A 17,507-nucleotide genomic window follows, 5' to 3' on the forward strand; every position below is an offset into this window, starting at 1 on the left:
GACATGATCTTATATGTAGAAAACCTAAAGATGCCACTAAAAAACCTGTTAGAAGTAGTCAACATATTCAGTAAAATTCCTGGATACAAAAAATCAACATACATAAATCAGTAAACTATCCGAAAGAGAAATTAAGAAAATAATCCCATTCACAATAGCTTCTAAAACAATAAAATACTTAGGAATACATTTAACAAAGGAGGTGAAAGACCTGTGCACTGAAAAATAAGACATTAATGAAAGAAATGGAAGAAGACTGTTCCTGTGTTGGCAGAATTAATATTGTTAAAATATCCATAATACCCAAAGTAATTTACAAATTTAATACAACCCCTATCAAAATTCCAATGGCATTTTTTACAGAAATTAAATAACAAAAACAAAAAACAAATTCATACGGAACCATAAAAGATTCCAACTAGACAAAGTGATGTTGAAAAAGAACAACAAAGCTGGAGATATCACAGTGCCTGGTTTCAAACTATATAATAAGTTATAGTATTCAAAACAGTTTGGTACTGGCATAAAAACAGACACATAAACCAATGGAGCAGAATAGAGAGCCTCAAAATAAGCCCATGCATATATGGTAAACAAACCTTTGACAAGGCAACACAATGGATCAAGAATAGTCTCTTCAATGAATGGTGCTGGAAAAACTGGCTATCTAACTAATGAAATATATGGAATATCTATATATATATGTACATATAGATTTATATCTATATATGTACATATAGATATATATATAATGGAATATGTGAAATGTAATGGAATATTATTTGCCATAAAAAAGAAAATCCTACCATTTGAGACATGAATGAACCTAAAGGACATATACTTAGTGAAATAGCCCAAACAGAGAAAGACAAATACTGTATGATCTCATTTATGTGTGAAATCTTTTAAAAGTCAAACTTATAGAAACAGAGAGTAGAAATATGGTTGCCAGGGGCTAGAGGTTGGGGAATAAGGGGGTATGTTGGCCAAAGGGTACAAACTCAGTTATGAGATGAAAAGTTCTGTGGAATCTAATGTATAGTATGGTACTTATAATAATACTGTGCTGTATACTTGAAATTTACTAAGAGAGTAGATCTTAAACATTCTACCACTTGTGTGACATAATAAGTGGTAACTATGTGACATGATAGATGGGTTAATTGATTGTGGTAATCATTTCACAATGTATGTGTAGAATCTTGTGTACTTTAAATATACACAATTTTATTTGTCAATTATAACTCAATAAAGTTGGTGGGTAGGGGCTACTGTGATAGGTTTGAAGCTAAATTCTAGGATGACTGGTTTGGTAACAGTGTGTGAAATGGACGAGGGTAGAGGATGGAGGTGGGAAGGTGAGTTAGGAGACATTGTGGAAGCCTAGGTAAGCAATGATGGGAGTATGGCAGACGTTGGGGGTTACCTGTCGCATATTCATCCTCTCCTTCTTCCTAATAGAGCCCTTCTTTTGTTTGAGCAGCAATTACGAGTGGTCATGTGACACAGCCCAGACAGTGAGCTGCAAGCAGAAGTTGCTAGGTTGGGCTTCTAGATAAGCCCTTTAAAAACAGGAAAGACATGACGAGACTGGCTGTTTGGTCTTTTCCCCTTTGTCTTCCTCTTCCTCCTAACTGGAATACAGATGCAGTGCTGGAAATGGAATGTTAGCTTTGTGTCCACAGAACGAAAGAGCATGTGGACAAAAGCTACTTGCTGAGGATGTCAGAGAAGAGAGATAGAAAAAGTCAGGTCTCAGTTGTAGAACCACCATGCCAGCTTTGGACTGCTCACCTCCAGACATTGTGTTCCATAAGAAACATATAACTCCACTGGCTTAAGCTAATTTCTAGTCTGCTTCTGTTGTTATGGCTATTGTTATTATGTGCAGACTGATTGAGTTCTTTAAATTAGGAAATGGTGGTGAGAATGAAAAGAAGTCAGAGGCAAGATACACACACACACACACACACACACACACCCAGCAACCGGAACAGCAGAACGACCAAAACGACCAGAACAAACGGCGGCTATAACATGCACTGCGGCAGCCAACCAGCCTGATTTGGGCCCCTATTGGCTGCCCACCCTGGGCTGCCCGGCTCCTGATCAGCCCCCAACACCCTGATCCGGGGCAGGGCTGGCTGGCCAACCACCTGTGGCCCCTACCCCCTGCCAGCCCGGCCTGATGGGCCCCCATCGGGGCGGGCTGGCTGGACCCCACCCATGCACAAATTCGTGCACCAGGCCTCTAGTTGTAGAATAAAATGAAAAGAAATTAGCAGCTAATTGAATATGGTATCTCCAAGGTCTCACATTAAGGCCAGTGGAACTCTGCTGTGATTGAGAGAAAGAGGGAATGGGCATTGTTTGCCTCCTGTGTGCCAGACACTATGCTGGTTCTTCACATATGTCATCACAACTCATTGTTATCACAACTTTATGCAACAGGTAAGCAAAAAGAAGAGAGAAGAAGGAAGATCAGGTGAGCTAGAAAGATGAAAACAAAGTTGTACCAAGTAGAAGATGCTGCTGATTCAGCTGGATGAAGGCACACCCAATAGGCAGACAGGAATCTAGGAATGGAATCAGGAGAGAATGGTCAAGATGGAGAGCAATAGACACCCTGCAGTGAGATAAGAATTTAGAGAAAGCAAACTACAGGACCACAAACAGGGTCTTGATAAACACTAACTTAGTAAACAGAAGTAGGAAAAAAAATACAAAGAATAGGTTTCCAGAGAAGTTGAAAAAATAATAGAAGCTCTGATTTATTAGAACTCAAGAGAGGATTTCAAAAAGGAAGTGGTAAAGAGTAACATAAATGTAGATGAAAAAGGCTAAACACTAGTCCAGAGAGTTGGCAAACCATAGTCCACAGATCAAAGCCAGCCTGCTGCCTGTTTTCTGAAATAAAGTTTAATTATAATACAGCCATACCCACTCATTTATATTTGTCTACGCTGCTTTCACCCTACGAGAGCAGAATTGAATAGTTACAACAGAGCTGGTATGGTCCACAAAACTTAAATTATGTACCACCTGCTTCTTTACAAAAGTTTGCCAACTCCTGTCCTAGATTATGAGCTACCTTCTATATTTGCCTAAGCATTTATTAAGGTCTGGCAAATGGTGCAAGCTCAAATAGCTGTTGAGTTAATGAATAAATGACAAGACGATTAGATTTGGAAACAATAACGTTCAAGAAAAAAATTTATGAAGAGTTATAAGGAGCAGTCAGAAAGGAGGTGGTTACAAACATAAAATAGAAGAATTCAATTTGGAGAAGTGGGGGCTACTTACCTTTGACAACAAGCTTAAGAGAAAATGAGTGATCATACAAAAACATTCTAATCTGAAGAGTGGAAAATTGAAGTAGCTCACTTTGGATCATTTGTTCTCATATTGAGACCAACTGCAAAGTGAATGTGGAAGATCTTGGGGCTTAAAGAAATGAGAATATTTGGAAATGTCTATATGGGAAAGATGGCTGGAAGTGAAAAAGAGGGTTTTGAAAGGATCCTTGAGCAGGGGTGGGAAGGCCCTCTTGAAGCTGAAGAGCACAAATGGGCATGCTAACAGAACAAGAATAATATATATGAACATGTGTCTTTTCATGCTATTCATACATGTAGATTCCCCATAGATGGGTTATCTGCAAATCTGAGTTCAGTATATTGTAATGAGGACCCAAAACCCAAAAAGAACTTCAGATGAAGTCAATAATTACCTATGCATTATTTTTTGTTTTTTTAATTCTCACCTGGGGATATTTTTTCCATTGATTTTGAGAGAGTGGAAGGGAGGGGGAGAGCAGAGAGAGAAACATCCATGTGAGAGAGACACATGGATTGGTTGCCTCTCGCAGGTGTCCCAACTGGGGCAGGGATAGAGCCAGCAATAGTTAAGTGCCCTTGAAGGGAATTGAAACCCTCACTCTTCAGTCCACAGACCATGCTCTAAGCACAGAGTAAAACCAGCTAGGACACCTATGCACTATTTTAATTTTCTGGCTCAGAAAGAGAAAATGGCTAACTCCCAATTTCACCATCCTGTAATTGGCACTTGATATAAAAAGACTTAGGCCTGGCAAGTACTGGGGATCCCCCTTTCATTACTCTTAGCAATGATGAGTCAAATAAAGGATTTGTGTTTCCTTCCAGCTAGTGGATGGATTCTTTACCAGATGGCAGGAGTTAGAAGCCAAAGACAGAATGGCTGGAAGGCATGGAAGGCCTGACACCTGGATTCCAAGCATTTCTCTCTCTCTCACTCTCTCTCTCTCTCTCTCTCTCTCTGAATCATCACAGGAGCAGGGGAGGAGAGAAGGTGAGGATCAGAATAAGGATAGCAATAGACCTAACCCAGAACTTGAGTTCTCTTTATCTGTATTGGTATCTCATTTCAAGTGCCTCAGCACCATCTTTTTATCATTACTAACCCAGAGAAAAAAAATTTTAAAATCCTACTGGTAGTACGCCAGAGGAGGAAGCTTACCAGTGTCGCTGGTACTTGCATAGACATGAAAAAATTACAGAAAAGAATTCTGAGAAGTAGTTGAATTAAATGTGCAACCATGAACCTCAACTCTGCCCTTAATGCTGCCACCACCAAACCAGGCTTCCCCAGTCCACTCACCTCCCACTTTCCCAGGAGCTGCCATATTTCATCAGTCCTGAGACATTTTTTTTCCACATTTTTACATTTCTGAATTTAGCATGTGGTTTTTAACTGTTGGTGAATTACAATTATAACTGTTGTGTTTTCTTTCTTAGTATAGATTTTAAAAATGTGATATATTTACTTTTTATATTTATTTAGTCAATAGATTAGAGCATTTCACAACCTTCCTCTCTCCTGAAACCTCCAATATCTCCCCAATCTCATTCTTCTTACTCTATAACTACATTGAGAACACAACCAGCAAAACCCCTCAACCATATCTACCCACCTACCAGCATCTGTACCCATACACTCTGCCTTCCTGTTACCACAGATCAAGGTTTCAAAGAGCAATCCCAGAACATCTGGAGGTTCCTGAGACCCTTGGGGGGGTGGGGTCTGTGAGGTCAAAACTATTTTCATAATAATACTAAAACATTATTTGCTTTTTTACACATTTTCTCAAAAATGCACAGTGGAATTTTCCAAAGGTTACGTGATCAACGACATTGCAGTAGGCTCATCACAGAAGCAGATGAAAATAGAGCTGTCTTCTATTTAAAAAGTCAGATATTAAAGACCCTTGCAAAATAATTTATAAAACAGTGCTACTCTTTTCACTGAATTTTTTTGTTTGGGAGAATATAGTCATTTTTCAGAAAATCGTGTTATTTACATTAAAATGAAATGAGTTTATTATTGTTTTTAAAACATTAATAAATATTTAAATGTCAGATATAATTTCTAACATGGTATATTTAATAGATATAAACCACATAAGCAAAAACCCTTTCAGGTTCTGAATAATTTTTAAGAGTATAATGGTGTCCTGAGACCAAAAAGTTTGAGAACTGCCAGAGATGGCTAGTGCTGCTCTTTAAAACCAGTTCCTCCACCTGTGTACTGAGCCCCACCCTCTCTCACATACTCCACAAATCCCCCCTTTCTCATACACAGTTGTCTATGTTTTTCCCTTTCCACAGAATCATTCCCATTCACATACAAACATGCTATTTTAAAAACAGAACTCTTCTCTTAACTCTTCTTCCACCAGCTACTACTCCATTTCTGTTGTCTTTTGCATCAAGCTTCCTCAAAATATTTGTCTATCCCTCCATTCTCGAATTCCTCTCTTCCCCCTTCCCTCTTAAATCCACTCCAATCAGGTTTTCCCACCCTCCCATTCAATTGAAACTTTTTATAAAAGTCCTGGATGTCCCCTACATTGCTACACTCCCCAATGGACAAAATAAATTATTCTGCCTTTCTTCATATACAGGTGAGTTTCACTTTGCATAGTTCCAACGTGCACAAATTTCAGTTGCCACTGTTTAAATAGCCCAGCCTCTCAACAACATGGTTCAAATTTCAGTCATCACAGTTTATTAGCTGTGAGTAACTGCAACAAGTGCAAACTCACTGTCGGGTTGTCAGCCTACTAAATCACTACAGAAATAACAGGTGCATATCAAGATCAGTCGCCATCACATCACTTCTTTCAGAGCCTCTCTGATTGGTTGCTGAGCACCTGTTTTTCAGTTCACACTTAGCAATTGTGCAGCTAAGTTGCCTCCTTGTCTCTCAGTGATAAACCCACATGACGTTTTACAAAACAGAGAATTGACCAACAAAGACGAAAATGCAGCAAAGAAATAAAACATGATAATGCTAGAAGTATTATGTACTTATATTATTATCTACTAGAGGCCCAGTGCATGAAATTCATGCACTGGGGGAGGGGGGCAGAGGGAGTCCCTCAACCTGGCCTGTGCCCTCTCACAGTCCGGGAGCACTCGGGGGATGTCTGACTGATGGCTTTAGTCGGACATCCTTAGCGCTGCTGCTGAGGCGAGAGAGGCTCCCGCCACAGCCGTTGTGCTCACCAGCCGCGAGGCAGCTTCTACACTGAGCATCTGACCCCTGGTGGTCAGTACATATCATAGCAACCAGTTGTTCTGCTGTTTGGTCAATTTGCATATTAGCCTTTTATTATATAGGATAATAATAAAAGCATAATATGCAAATCAACCGAACGACCGAACAGCAGAACGACTGTCAGATGACCTTGCGGATAACCACGCTATGACACACACTGGCACAGGCCAGCTAAGGCAGGTGCAACGTGATTGGTTAGGGGCCCCACCATCACCCCACGATCGCCCCGCAGAGGGAGGCCTAGGCCACTGTCCAGCGGGGCGATCGATCAGGGGGAGGGGGTGCTCCACAACTGCCCCAAAGAGGGAAGCCCAGGCTACCCGCTGGTGGCGCTGCGGCAGGTTGGCAGGGCCTCCCTCTACGGAGCCATTGATCGCGGAGCCCCGCCATCAATCGCCCCACAGAGGGAGGCCCAGGCCAGCAAAGCGATCGCACCCCACGCCTGTCGCCTGCAGAGGGAGACGACCGGTGGTGGGGGAGGGGGGGCAGCGCCACACAGATGGCAAGCAGTGGCAGCAGTGGGGGTGAAGCCAGCTGCTGGCAGCCAGGGCAAGGAAAGCCCCGATAGGCCCTGATCGCTGGCCAGGCCTAGGGACCCTACCCTAGGGTTCCCATATTGTGAGAGGGTGCAGGCCAGGCTGAGGGACACACACCCCCTCTGTTCACAAATTTCATGCACCAGGCCTCTAGTCTATAATAATAAAAGCGTAATATGCTAATTAGACCAGACAGCCAGATGACCTTCCAGACAAAGCTGGGGCTGCAAGGTCCAAGGCAAGCTTCCGAAGCTGCAAGGGCCAAGCCCCTTGCACAAATTTCATGCATTGGGCCTCTAGAATATCCTATCTAATAAAAGAGAAACATGGTAATTAGCCATACGGCTGCTACTCTTCCCATTGGCTAATCACTGAGATATGCAAATTAACTGCCAACCAAGATGGCGGCCGGCAGCCAGGCAGCTGATGCGAACAGGGAGGCTTGCTTGCTTCAGTGATGGAGGAAGCCAAGCTTCCCCGCCTGCCTTGCCGGCCTCTCAGCTGCACTCTAAGCAACATTGTAACAAATATAGAAGCTAAACAAAACCCCGGGCTTCAGCCAGCAGGACCGCAACATTGTTTCAAGTACAGAAGGTAAACAAAGGCCAGAAACCTGCTTTCAGCAGCGGAGGTCTCATAGCTGGAGCCGAGCCTCAGAGCTAAAGCTGGCCCAGAATAAAAAAAAAGAAAAAAGGAGCAGTTGGGAGCTTCAGTCACCCGCCAGCCTGAAAACGGCCCTCAGCCCCTCACCCAGACTGGCCAGGCACCCCAGTGGGGACCCCCACCCTGATCCAGGACACCCTTCAGGGCAAACCAGCCGGCCCCCACCCGTGCACCAGGCTTCTATCCTATATAGTAAAAGGGTAATATGCCTCCCAGCACCGGGATCAGCAGAGCAGCGAGGCCTCCCGGCACCGGGATCAACATGACACGGGGCAGCGACCAAACCCCCTGATCGCCCTGCGGCTCTGTGTGTGACAGGGGGTGGCGCCCCAACGCCCCCCCACCGGCCCTGCCCTGAGTGTGACAGTGGCGGCGCCCCAACCCCCTGATCCGCCCTGCTCTGTGTGTGACAGGGGGCGGTGCCCCAACTCCCCTATCGGCCCTGCTCTGTGAGTGACAGGGGGGAGCTCCTCAACCCCCTGATGGGCCCCGCTCTGTGCATGACAGGGAGGAGCTCCCCAACCCCCTGATGGGCCCTGCTCTGTGCGTGACAGGGGGGAGCTCCCCAACCCCCTGATGGGCCCTGCTCTGTGTGTGACAGGGTACAGAGCCCCAACCCCCCTGATGGGCCCTGCTCTGTGCATGATAGGGGGCAGCGCCCCAACCCCCCTGATGGGCCCTGCTCTGTGTGTGATAGGGGGCAGCGCCCCAACCCCCTGATCGGCCCTGCTCTGTGCGTGACAGGGGGTGGCACCGCAACCTCCCTATCGACCCTGCCTTGAGTGTGACAGGGGCGGTGCCCCAACCCCCTAATCGGTCCTACCCTGAGCGTGACTGAGGGTGGCATCGCAACCTCCCGATCTGCCCTGCTCTGTGCATGACAGGGGGCGGTGTCCCAACTCCCCAATCAGCCCTGCTCTGAGCCCGACCAGGGGCTGCACCTAGGGATTAGGCCTGCCCTCTGCCACCCGGAAGCAGGCCTAAGCTAGCAGGTCATTATCTCCCGAGCGGTCCCAGACTGCGAGAGGGCACAGGCCGGGCTGAGAGACTCCCTCTCCCCGCCCGAGTGCACAAATTTTTGTGCACCAGGCCTCTCGTATATATATAAAAGCCTAAGCTATCGGATGGCTGGCCGGTAGCTATGATGCGCACTGACCACCAGGGGGCAGACACTCAATGCAGGAGCTGCCCCCTGGTGGTCAGTGAGCTCCCACAGCAGAAGTGCTGCTCAGCTGACAGACGGGCGCCAGACTCGGGGCTGAGGGATATGCAGCTGCTGCATGAGTCTCTCCCATGGATATTTCCCCTGTGCGCACTAGGCAGCTGCAGCAGGTGCAGTGGGGCCGGGATGAGCGGGAGCAGCGCAGGGCCCAGCCCGGGCTCAGGCCCTTCCCCCGCCTCCTGCTGGTTCACACACTACTTCGTGCTGTGTGGGATCAATGCAGACAGCAGGCTGGAACCTGACAAGGTGGCGGGTAAGGCCGGGCTATGGCAGCATGGAGGTCCACTGATCCCCACCAGTGCACAAATCTGTGCATCGGGCCTCTAGTGAAGTATAATGGAGTTATAGAGGAAACAGCTCACTGGGGCTGCTCACACTGCCTCCATTCAAGTGACTCTTGCTGTGCAGCCCAAGGTACTCAGTGAAGGCCAAAATACTGACATAAGCAAGGAAAGTAATTGCAATGAAAAGGATGACATATCCCAGATACTAGCAAAAAGCTGCACATTAAAATAACTTTCAGAGATATTTCACTGTCAGTAAAGAAACTCTAGGAGATACTTCACAACATTGAAAGCAAACATAATGAAATGTTGGAAGCTGATCCAAACTTCAAAAGGAATGTGACAATTTGCCAAAGCATAGAAAAGATGTTTGCCTGTATCATAAGTTATACGATGAGAAAAAGGCAAGCGCTGCTCAAACTACTCTTGATAAGTTTTTTACAAAGAAATGGAACACTTTAATTCTCAGTGTTGCCAATATTTTAGATTATAGTGTACTAAATAAAAAGTAGTTTTACTATTTTTTCATTTCCCTATATTTATAACCATCAGATTTTTCGTGTTTATACAATAATTTTTAAAGGTCACAGGACAGTAGTAAATTTTCCACTGCTTATTAAGATTGTTTGCACGGTTGTTTTTATAGTCCCACACTGCTGTGCAAAGGAAAGAGTCCACTTTCCTTATTTGGTTTCCAGAATACCACACCCACTTGGTTTTCTTCCTGCCTCACCAGTTGTCATACCCAGTTTCCTCTTCTCAATTCTGAGAGTTGGAGGACCTCAGGGATCAGTCCTAGGAGCTCTTCTTTTCTTTATCTACACTGACTCCCTTAGAGAGATTTCACTTAGTCCTGTGGCTTAAAATATTATCTATATGCCAACACTTCCACATTTACATCTCCAGTCTAGAACTCTTGCCTGAACTCCAGATTTATACATCCCACAGCCCATTTGATACTTTATTTGGATATCTCATAGCTATCGTAAACTTAGTATATCCAAAACTGAAATCCTCCCCTCCCCCAAAACCCTCTTCTACCCCAAATGAACATCTTCCCCATCTCAGATGATGGCAACTCCTTCCTTCCAGTTGTTCAGGTCCAAAACTTTGAAGTCATCTTAACTACTCTCTCTCTCTCTCTCATATCCCCTATGTAATCTACCTTCAAAATATATCCAAAATCAGACCATTTCTCCCGCCTTCACTGATCTACCCTGGTCCACGCACCATCATCACTTGCCTGGATTATGGTAATATTCTCCTAACTAATGTCTCTCCTAACGTATTCAGAACACAAAAGCTCTTTAAGACATATGTCAAATCTTGCCACTTCTTCTATTCAGAACCCCACAATGGTTCTCCATTTCACTCAGAGAAAAGCCAGCATCTTTCCAAAGACCTAGTAGGTCCTACATGATCCAGGACTTGTTAATTTTCTAACTCCACCTTCCACTCCGCTCCTCTCACTTGTTTCATTCCAGCCACTTTCACTGGCCTACTTCTTGCCAGTGTTTCTTGCATAGTCTAGGCATGCTGCTACCTAGGGCCTTAGCACTCAGCATTCCCTTTCCGGAACGCTCTTCCTCCAGATATCCATATGGCTAACTCCTTTACCTTCAAATGACCTTCCCAAGGTGTGACTTTGCCCGATCCATTGCAATCCACCACCACCCTTCAGAAACCCTTATCACCCTAATTTTGCCCCATTTTTCCATAGCACGCATCACCTAATATACTGTATCATTTACTTGTGCTGTTTACTAACTATCTCCCACTGCTTAGATGCCAACTCCATGAAGGAACAACTTCTTTTCTGTTTACTACTATAAAAAAGCCCAAGGGCCTAGTGATAGTTTCCGACCCATACGAGGCATTCAATAGTTATTTGCTAAATAGATAAAGTTGGAAATGTTCTAAGTTACTACTTATTATATTGGACCCAGCAAACCTATGTATGACTAATAACTCCTACTTGGTGAAAATCTAAAATGGGATTACCCATTCAATTTATCAAGAACTATTTCCTGAATATCTCACATGTGCCAGAGCCAAAATGCTCCCTAGACAATCAAACATACTTTTCCAACTTTGGTGCAGGAGCTTCTCGCTTTTGAATGTGGTTCTGAATCGACAAGAGTGCCTCTGGTGAATACTGGGCAGCGTTACTTTCCATATATTTCAAGACATAGTCGTCTGTGTCCAGGATGATGAACCGGTGGCCAAACACTGGGGAGAAGGCAGAGATACACTCACCTTGGTTATGCTTTTATCATGCAATCAGGAGTAAATACTGACCCTCCAATGACAAATTCACAGACATGCACATGCATGCATAGTGAACTTTCAAAGCTCTCGAAACTTATATGCAGTCATTTGTTCAGTGTTAGGAAGCTCAGGATCTATATTTATACCCCCCCTCCCCCAAATGCAACCAATTCACAGTTTAATTGGGAAGGAAGGAGATTAAGACATTGGACCACATATGTAAGGGTATTAGCTTTGTCTCTGCTGGAATGCAGCCTACTTGTCTCTTGTAAGGGTTACTTAAATTTAATTCACTTGGCTAGTCAGAAAGCCTAACCTGGGTTTAGACCTACCATCAATCACGGCGCCAATGAAGAAGTCACTAGGGCTATAGTAGATGGGGTTTCCCGGCGGAGAGTGTGGTTTGGCAACTTTTGTTCTGCCAAGGTACTTGCCCCCAATGATACCAGAATTGCGAACAGGAGGCTCAAAGATACTGATCATGTCAGTGGCTAGAAAATAAGAGAAGACAAACCGGCGGCCTTTGTCTTCTGGGTAAGGGGATTCCTAGAAAAGTGAAAAAAAAAATATTATGAAGGTACATGAATTATCTAGATGCCCCCAAATAAAATACCTACAGGGATTAGGTTTATTATGTAAATCTATTACATAAAGTATAATATAAATGAACAGTATGGGAGGGACTCTGGTGGCTGGGAAAGGACATGGCTCATCTAAAGGCTGCCCCAACTCAACTGCAGTTGATAGTTGCCTTGTGGGAATGTAGGCCCAATGCTGCTAGATCCTCCAATTTTGCATGAGAAGATAGCAATCTGGAGTACTGTATAAAGCCCTGGCTTGAAAAAACTGACCTAAACTCTCTCAAGCACTATGCAGACCAACAAAGCATGTAGGTTGCCACATTCTGCCCATAAGCTGCCAGTGTGAAACCTCCTGGCTGACATTAGGTTCAACTTCGTGGGCACTATGATGCCTGTGCAGAGTTTAGTTCTTTGAACAAATCCATTTACATACATAATTTTAAAAGAAAATTTAAGAAGGGAGGAATCGTAGAGTTACAAGTGATGCTGAGAAACTATCATGTAGACAAGACTTCTCCCAAATCAACTCGCTGAGAGTGATCACATAACCTTTAAGCCACAAATTCCAGATGGAACAAGCTTAAATACAGATATGCTTATTCCTGACTAAAATCTTCCCATATCACACCTTTCGCACCCATCTTCTCATTTAGACCAGGGACTTGTGTAATCATTTCTCATTTGCCGCAGAAAGACACTGGGTTTCCTCTTAGTAAGATAATTTCCGCATTCCCTAATCTAATGGTTTCCAAACGTTTTTGATTGGATACCCCTATAAAATTAAAAGCAACAACAACAACACATCCACAATATAGTTAATAAAAATCAAACCATATCACTCCTCTATTCTCAAACTTCCAGAGACTTCCCATCACACTTACAATAAAATATAAAGTTCTGAGCAGGGCCACAGGCAAGGCCATAGCAAGGGGGTTGGGGACTCATCCTTCAGAGCAGCGGTCGCCAACGGGGGGTCGGAAGACCACTGGTGGTCCGTGAGGTCTGAAAGGTTGGTGACCGCTGCTTCAGAGTGTTTGTGATGAGCTGAATGGCTATACCCTCTATTTTTACCAGGCCAGGGAAAACGCTTTGAAAATTACCACAACCAGAATATCACTTCTTTTTTCCTTTACCCATAGGAAGGTACACACTAATTCTTTATTAATATTAGTCCTACTGGTATTCTTTTAAATGATTTTTTTTACTTTGAACTCTAACACACAGAGAAAATGACCAAACCGCCCCCTCCCCCCCCCCCAATGTACAGTTCAAAAAATTTTCATGAAGTGAACACCCAGGTAACCACCATCCAGGTCAAGAAACAACACTGACAGAACCTAGAAAGCACCCTCCCAATCAATACCCTATCCTTCCCCCACCCAAGAAGCCACTATCTTAAGTTTATGGTTTTCTTTAGTTTTACCACAAAGCAGGCATCCCTAAACAGTTCTGTTTTGCTTGTTTTTTTAAAATCTTAATATAGAGAAAATTAAGTAATATGTATTATTTTGTGACTGAATTCTTACATTTAAAGTTATGTTTATGTGACTTATCCTTGTTATTTGTAACTGTAGTTCATTAATTTTCATTGCTGAACAGAATTCAAATCATTGTATAAACATGCCATTTTATTTATCCAGTCAGTTTCCTATAAATGGACATCCAGGTTTATTTTTAGCAATCATGGATTATGCTATTAGGGACATTCTTATCTCTTAGTGCACATATATGTACTATTTTGGCACAATCTGGTATGTTTGATTAGGCCAAACTATTTTCCTAAGTGAGCGTGTCACTGACAGTATATTTCCTATTGTTCCATATTGTCACCAACATATTAACCATCCTGGTAGGTGAGAGCAATTCTTTGTGGTTATAATTTGTAGCTTCCTGATCACTAAAAAAGCTGAGCACCTTTTCATACATTTACTGGCCTTCTGGATATCCTCTACTGTAAAATGCCCGCTCAAGTTTCTTGCTTATTTTTAAAAATGATTTTAGATTGTTCTTTAGATATTCTGGATATGAGTTCTTAGTTGATTTCTGCAATAACATCTTCTCCCACTGTCTTTTCCTTTTTTTACTTTCTTATTGGTGTTTTTTGAGGAACATCAATGTCCATTTTAATGTAGTCAAACTTACCAGTTTTTGAAACAATTTTGGCTTTTTGTGTACCACTACAGAAATCTTTCCCTACTACAAGGTTAAAATTTTATTATTATTAAGAAATTTTATTGCTTTGCCTTTCACATTTAAATCTTAAATTCACCCAGAATCAATTCCTATATTTGGTCTGAGGTGAGTCATATTTTTTTTTTTTCCAAATAGATATCTAATTGTTCTGATATAATTTATTGAAAAGGCCTTCCTTTCCTAATCCCTCAGCAGTGCCCTTAGTCATGTATCTAAATATTTATGTGACTGCAGGTCAGTTTCTGAACTCTCTAATCCAGCGGTCGCCAAACTTTCGGACCTCACAGACCACCAGTGGTCCATGGACCACAGGTTGGTGACCGCTGCTAATCTATTCCATTGGCTTAATTATCTATCTTTGCACAAATACTCTATTGTCTTAATTACTTTACATGACTTTTTAATATATGTTATATTTTGTTAAGCAAATCCACCAATCTTGTTCTCCAAGAATGTCTTGGCCATTCTTGGAAGTGCTTTACATCTCCACATAAATAATAGAATCAGTTTGTCAATCTGAAAAAATTAAAAACCCTTTGGGATTTTGACTGTAATTGCTTTGAAACCATAAATCAATTTGGGGCAAATATCTTTATAGTACTAAATTGTCTCACTAGTTAACAGTATCTCCAAATCTGCCTGTAATTTGAAAAATCACCTGGCCTACCCCTTCCCACTCCCAATTCCTATTCCCAGAAGTAACTTACTTTAATTTCTAATATTTATGTGGATAGTTCTAAATAAAATGTTTATATTCTTTTTTCTACATTTTTTTCATTTTTAAAAGACATTATCCTTTGAATTCCTATCAGTAATTTGCCTCAGGGAATTCAAATTTATGTCTGTTTCCAGACCTATGTTCTCAACCACTAGCCATATGACCTCTCAAAGGCAACATCTAGTTAACTGATATCAATAAATGAGTCCCTTTATTATATTTAGTGACTATAAAATATAACAAGCTAGATATGACAAGTAATGCTAAAAATTAGTAAGATATGGTCCCTACCCTCAAGGAAATCAGAGTACACTGCAAAGGCACACAGACACATAAATAAATTGAATATAAATCAGGCTTTCATAACTACTTAATTAAAAATGCAAAAAGGTCTGTCAAAATTTGAGGGGCAGAGGGGAAGATTAATGATCTAAGAAAATATTTTTGTGGGAGATTGGCCTTGAGCTACATCTTGGTTCAGGGACACCATACTTAACAGCATCCAACATACGTCAAGGCACGATACTGAGACAGAACAGAATCTTAGTATATAAAAATTATCCTCACCAGTGAAGCCGAAAAACGAAGCACCTTGTTCTCATTCATCAGCATTTTAATAACATCTTTTTTCGGAGCTTTTGGAATGAGAACAAAACAATTCTGAGCAGAATCGTCGACTGGTCCAAAACCATTATAGGGAGGTAATTCCTGAAGAAATACAGGAAGCAAGAAGCAGATGCTATTTGTATTAAAAACTACAAAGTAACTAAGTTTCTTTGAAAAATCTAGAAAACATTTAAAAGGTATTTCAATATTTAAAATGTAGTCAGAAAAAATAACACACTGCATATTCCATTCCTCTTATTATAGACTAGAGGCCCGATGCACGAAATCCGTGCAAGAGTAGGCCTTCCTTCCCCCGGCTGCAGGTACCGGCTTCCCTCTGGCACCTGGGACCCGGGCTTCCCTCCAACTGCTGGCAGGCGCAGGCTTCACTCAGAGCCCTGGCTTTGTCCAGAAGGTTGTCTGGAAGGGCGTCTGGTCTAATTAGCATATTATGCTTTTATTATTATAGATTTTTTTTTTGTTAATCCTCACCTGAGGATGTGTTTTCCATTGCTTCTCAGAGAGAGTGGAAGGGAGGGAGGAACTGAGGAAGGAGGCAAGAGGGGAAGAGAGAGAGAAACATTGATGAGAGAGAGACATATAACCAGTTGCTTCCTGCCCATGCCCTAACCCAGGGCAGGGAGCAAACCCACAAACCAGGTACATGCCCTTGACTGGGAATCGAACCCATGACCCTTTGATGTGCAGGCCAATACTCTAACCACTGAGCAACACCTACCAGGGCTATTTATAGATTTTGTACCTTGATCATTCCTCATGGAAGTGACTGCTGATGCTACAAAGTAACTCTCAGAGCTACAGTGATACTGCTGCTGATGTTCACTGACCCCTTACCTGGCCCTACTCCCAGGTCCAATCCTGGCCCTTGTAACCATCCTAGCATGATTTTGTTAGTGGTAGAAGTCGGGGGGGGGGGGGGGGGGGGGGATGGTCCTTGTCCCCACCTGTTGCTCATGGAAGTGGAATTCTTGAGATATCTCAAAAAAAAAAAGAGAGAATTTTCTGAGATTCATATGGTAGAATGAGTGATTTTTATTTTTGTGGAATTACATCCCTGAGTTTCCAAGGCCCCCTCTCCCTCAGTCCTGCCATAGACGTGTCGCTTTGACTTTAGCAGGGCTAAAGTCAGAGTCAGTGTCCAGAGTTTCCATTCCATGTTGGCACAGTCCAATACAGCATCAGGATAGCTTAATTTGTGTTTCCTGCCACAGTCCATCAGTCCACTGCATGCAGGGTTTCCAGGGCCACATGACTATGGAGGAAACAAGGGCAAAAGCAAGGAAGCAGGAGCGAGAGTGCCCCATGAGCCAAGAGTCACAAAAGCAACATGAGGGCAAACTCCTTTAAGGGATGATGCATCCCCACATTTTCGTGAGCTTGCATTAGCCACACCTATTCTGTTCCCAGGTGTGACTGACAGGAACCTTCCCTGGTCATCCCAACTTCTCTGCGCATGCATCTATCTCCCCTTTGTTGGACCCATTCCCCCAGTGTTCTGCAGGGAATGGACCAGTGTTTCTCTAGAGAGTGTGAAATGGCAGCTTCCTGGTTAAGCTTCCCAAATGGCCAAGCTTATCATCTCTGGCTTCCCCCTCTGCTCCTTTCCTACTATTAATAACCAGTTAATTATAACAGTATCAACTTGGTTCACTTTCCCTCTTTACTTCCATATTTCTAATATTTTCATTACTTGAGTTTTGCCTCACAGAAGAGGGATGACAGCCATACTTACTGAGAACTCTCCTTTCCTAGTGAAGGAGCAAACTCAAAATAAATTTCCTTGGTGAGTGGTGTAGAAGTATATAGGATGAGCTTGTA

General features: G+C 42.9%; 1 protein-coding gene across 1 annotated transcript in view; it reads right to left on the reverse strand.

The window, feature by feature from the left end:
- EFHC1 (EF-hand domain containing 1) overlaps nt 1-17,507 on the reverse strand; it is a 65,221-nt gene that overhangs the window by 5,948 nt on the left and 41,766 nt on the right. The window contains exons 7-9 of the mRNA XM_070418433.1: nt 15,630-15,770; nt 11,903-12,116; nt 11,384-11,531 (exon numbers count right to left, since the gene is read on the reverse strand). Of these exons, the coding sequence (XP_070274534.1) occupies nt 11,384-11,531; nt 11,903-12,116; nt 15,630-15,770 (503 nt within the window). The remainder of the gene's footprint in view (nt 1-11,383; nt 11,532-11,902; nt 12,117-15,629; nt 15,771-17,507) is intronic.

Source organism: Myotis yumanensis, unplaced genomic scaffold, assembly GCF_028538775.1.
Source record: "Myotis yumanensis isolate MYYU_CA2020_CCGP unplaced genomic scaffold, mMyoYum1.0.hap1 SCAF_6, whole genome shotgun sequence".
NCBI lineage: Eukaryota > Metazoa > Chordata > Mammalia > Chiroptera > Vespertilionidae > Myotis > Myotis yumanensis.